The following is a 4,096-nucleotide window of genomic DNA, read 5'->3' on the forward strand; positions in this document are numbered from 1 at the left end:
CATTTTCTTGTTCCCGGTGTTTTTTGAGGAAGGCTCCCCATGGTGGGAAGGGAGAACTGGTGCACAGCACTTGTAGGGCATCGGTGCAGGTCACCGAGTGGATGTTGCGGGGATCCGATCTGTTCTCCACGTACACACAGCAGGCAAGGTAGCCRCTAGAGCCTCCCTCCTTCCACAGGCGGCTTGGTAAAGAACGGCCTATGACTGCCTCGTTTACAGCTGTAAAATGAATTTGTGCTGGTTACTTTTCTTCTTAAATCTGCCTGTTGGTAACACTGCGTTTCTTCTATTAGCAGATTAACAGGAAAGCTACCACTGAGAGTCTGCCCTGAGTACGAAGCGGGCCCTGCAAGGCGACTCGCAGAAGCTGACAGCAACCCCCAGCTCCGAGGTGTTCCATGGGGACGGTACCAGATGCGCTGAGGTCTGCCAAGCTTTCCCTGGTGGCAGCTTCCGAGGAGAAGGATCACGTGGGAGACCTGCAGCCCGCCAAGCACCAGCACAAACAGCCAAGCGGAGCGGCAGCCAGCAATGGCTTCCCACCCGCCGTGTCCCGTTCTGCCGGAGTTTGCTCCTTGGACCTAAAATGCCCCCCAGCTGCCGACGCGCAGAYGTGTGAGAAACGCCCCGGGGACGATGCCCGCTGCCCGGGGACCCTTTCCCCTGGGCTCTTGGGCAAGGCTTCCGAGGGGCGTCCTGCRGGCGTAGAGCCTGCTGGTAATGCGCAGCCCCGGGGCAGCGAGGAGCCCGGGCCGGCCGCGATGCCGGCCCCACAGGACGCGCGGCCGCTGGCGCAAAGCRGCCAGGGCGGCTCGAGCTCCCTGGCGCAAGGGGCTGAGGCCGCTCTGAAGCCGCAGGGCGCTGGGGAGCAGCCAGCGCTGGGGGTGTTGGGCTGCCCTGTGCCCAGCAGCCCTGTCAGCGGTCATGAGTCCTCCCGTGTTCCTCAGGCAAACGTCCTGCAAAGCGGGGGAAAAGAAAAGGGAGGAGAAAAAGCTGGTCCTGCTGCGCGTCAGCCRGCCTCTCCAGTGGGGGACACTGAAGGAGATGCGGGGAGAGGCCCCCGGGATGCTCTGGAAGCAGAGCGCGGGGCTGCGGGCGCCGCGCAGTCGAGTCGTGCTGACGGGAGCGCCGCAGCGCAGGGCAGCGACCCCCAGCCCATGTGCGGCGCGGGCCTGAGCCAGCCTGCCAGCTTCAGGGACACGGGAACCATGACCGCTCACACGGAGAACAGCCCTTCCACGCGGGAAGCGGCTGCCAGGACATGGCGGGATGCCGAGGTTCAGGCCGTGGCCAGTGTGGAGAGCAAGTCAGCCTGCACCAGCCCCAGTATCCTATCTGCCTTTCTGAAAAAGAATCCTCCTCTGGAGGAAAAGGAGGAACTGCACATCGTCTGTCAAGGCAGTGGGGGGCTGAGCCAGGCTCAACTTACTGGCAGCTTGTCCTCACACCCAGAGTCCCCATGTTCTTCTGGTATCGTGTCAGAACCGACTGTTGTTACAGCTGTCACCAATACAGCCCAAACCCAGGCTGTCAAACTGCAAAAACATCCTGGAGACCCAGCAGTGTCTGCAGCCTCAGCAGATAACGCAGCGCCCGCCCTGCCCGGGCCTCCTGCAGCCGTCGCCTCCCCTGGGCCCTCGATGGCCGGAGGCAGCCRGGATGCGGCCCCGGCCCTGCCGGAGGCGACGGCTGCCGACCCTCCCGCGGGCCGTGCGGCTCATCCGAGGCCCTCGCAGCCTGGCTGCGGTGAGGCGAGTGCTGCTCCAGCTGCAGCTGGCCTGGGAATGGAGAGTGACGTGCAGCAGCTCGCACGGGATGCAGGAAGCCCCCGGGAGCCCCTGCCCGGTACTGCTGCACACAGGGGAATCCAGCAGAAAGAGGTCCCGGGCAGCGCCGAGCAAAAGCCTGGGCAGGGTGAGGGTGGCAACGAGGCGAATGCCGTTCCCGTGGTCAAAGCCAAGAAAGAAGAYATGACGGTGCTTGATCCTGAAGGGGTGACGAATGTTAGCGGCGAACTCGGTGCCGTGGCTGTCAAGGGCAGTTCAGAGGATGCTGGGGAAAAGGGACGTGGCGCAGAGCCAGGCGGGATGAGCYGGGCCCTGCAGAGCGGCGGCCGGGGCTCTGCTCGCGCTGCCCCTCTCGCGGAGGCCTCGGCGGCTCCCCCGCAGCAGCAAGGCCTGCGGGATGAGGAACCCGGACGAGAGCTGGAGACGGCGGCGCCTCCGGCCTCAGCCCGRGCTTTGCCGAGCCCCACGGAGAGCAGCCGGCAGCCCGGCCCCGCCACCGAGGCCAAAGTGCAGGTGAAGCAGTCCAAGCACGTCAGGGACGTTGTGTGGGATGAGCAAGGCATGACGTGGGAGGTTTATGGAGCTTCCCTCGACCCGGAGTCCTTGGGAATTGCCATCCAGAACCACTTGCAGAGACAAATACGTGAACACGAGAAACTGATCCGGGCTCAGAACACTCAGAACCGGAAATCCATTTCCTCGGATACATCCTCAAACAAAAAACTGAAAGGGAGGCAGCATAACGTATTCCAGTCCATGCTGCAGAATTTCAGGCGTCCTAACTGCTGCGTCCGACCCGCTCCTTCCTCTGTGTTAGACTGAAGCGGGTTGCAGGGGCGGACAGATGCCTGCCGCGCTGTAGAGCCCCCGGTCYCCTCAAGTCTTAAGTCCTGCTGTTGAGTTGTGTTATTGGAATCGTGGTGCAGCACCAGTGGAGATTATTGCCCCTTGTTTCCCGAGTAGTCACTCACTCCATCATGCCTTTAGTATTGCCACAGCTGGTGTATTGCCCAGGACAGGATGCACCCACCCATGTACTGCCCCGTGAAAAGCTAGGCACTTAGCAAAAGCACAGTCCTTAATTGCTGCAGGGAGAGCAGGACGTTCTGATAAGGCACCAAGCAGAGAGAAGATGGTCAGAATTATTACCTGAAATGATTCTCATGCATGGCAAGGTCTTACGCCAGGGCATGGGCTGGGGGAGTCTGGATGAGGTGAAGTTAAGACTAAGCAGCTGTAAACAGCTAATGCTCTCCAACAATAATAGAAGACAACTTTCCTTACCTTTAAGTTACCCACACTGAGAGAGTTTATGCCAAGGCTAGGGACACTGGTCGCGGATCAGCCTCGCTGCTGCTCCTGCTGCTGTGGGTGTAGTTTGTGGGGCAGCCTGAGGGGAAATGTAGAGCCAAGGAAGGAGCGAAGAGCAAGGTTGAAGGAGAGTCTCTTGGGAGAAGAAGTAAGTTAAGAAGTAAGTAAAGTAGGTTAAGTAAGTTAAGAAGTAAGTTAAGCTGGCTAGAACAAGAGGTGGGAGAGGGAGGTACAATTCTGTGGCTGATTCAACCCCGTTGAATCAGCCACGCTGAAGACTTGTGCAAGTGCAAGCGGGCAGGATGGAGAGGTGTGAGGTAAGGTGTGAGGGAGCCCTGCACTAGGCTGCCCGTGTCTGGGCACAGGCGAAAAAGGCAGCGAGCGCCTGGGGCATCTCCAGTGCTCTGCTTCTCCGACAGCGCTGGACACCTCTCTTCTGTCAATCTCTTTTTAAAAACACAGGTGTTTTTCTTTCCTGAGAGATGCATGCTGGTGTTTTCAAGTAGAAGTAGGCTGTGCTGTGCATCGGGGTCCACTCGCCCACCTGTCTAGTATGTGCTCTGCTCTGATGTTTTCCTTTTAAGTCCTTGTCCTAATCTGTCCTTTTTTTTGTAGTAGTAGTAGTAGTAGTAGTTTGATGCTTTTCTTGCTGCCTTTCATGAACTCGATACCATTTAATTAGCCTGTGCGTATTTTATGTTTTACCTAAGCCTGTGTATATTATAAAGCGTTATACTGCTAACTTGAAACATTTATTTTACAGAAATACTGAAGTCTTGAGACAATCGTTACTGTATTTCTAATGTTAGAGAAGTTACAGAATCTGCTAATAAAAGGTAGCTTAGTGACTGTTTCTCTAGAAGTGTGATATACAATGATGTCTCAAATGTGTTTGTCACATTTCTCAGATTAATAATATTTTTTCCGAGCTGGGGAGTGTGTTTTCCACTGTTTTTTTTAATCCTGTACACTAGAGTCCATGGGAAGTTGGGGAACTC

At 57.2% G+C, this 4,096-nt stretch overlaps 1 protein-coding gene across 1 annotated transcript; it reads left to right on the forward strand.

The window, feature by feature from the left end:
• Window positions 1–300: 300 nt before the first annotated feature.
• GPRIN3 (GPRIN family member 3) lies at window positions 301–3,699 on the forward strand. The gene has a single exon (XM_026039984.1). The coding sequence runs from the start codon at window positions 399–401 to the stop codon at window positions 2,607–2,609; it is 2,211 nt and encodes a 736-aa protein (XP_025895769.1). The 5' UTR covers window positions 301–398; the 3' UTR covers window positions 2,610–3,699.
• Window positions 3,700–4,096: the final 397 nt, after the last annotated feature.

This window comes from Nothoprocta perdicaria, unplaced genomic scaffold (genome assembly GCF_003342845.1).
Source record: "Nothoprocta perdicaria isolate Ctin4 unplaced genomic scaffold, notPer1 scaffold_249, whole genome shotgun sequence".
Taxonomy (NCBI): Eukaryota; Metazoa; Chordata; class Aves; order Tinamiformes; family Tinamidae; genus Nothoprocta; species Nothoprocta perdicaria.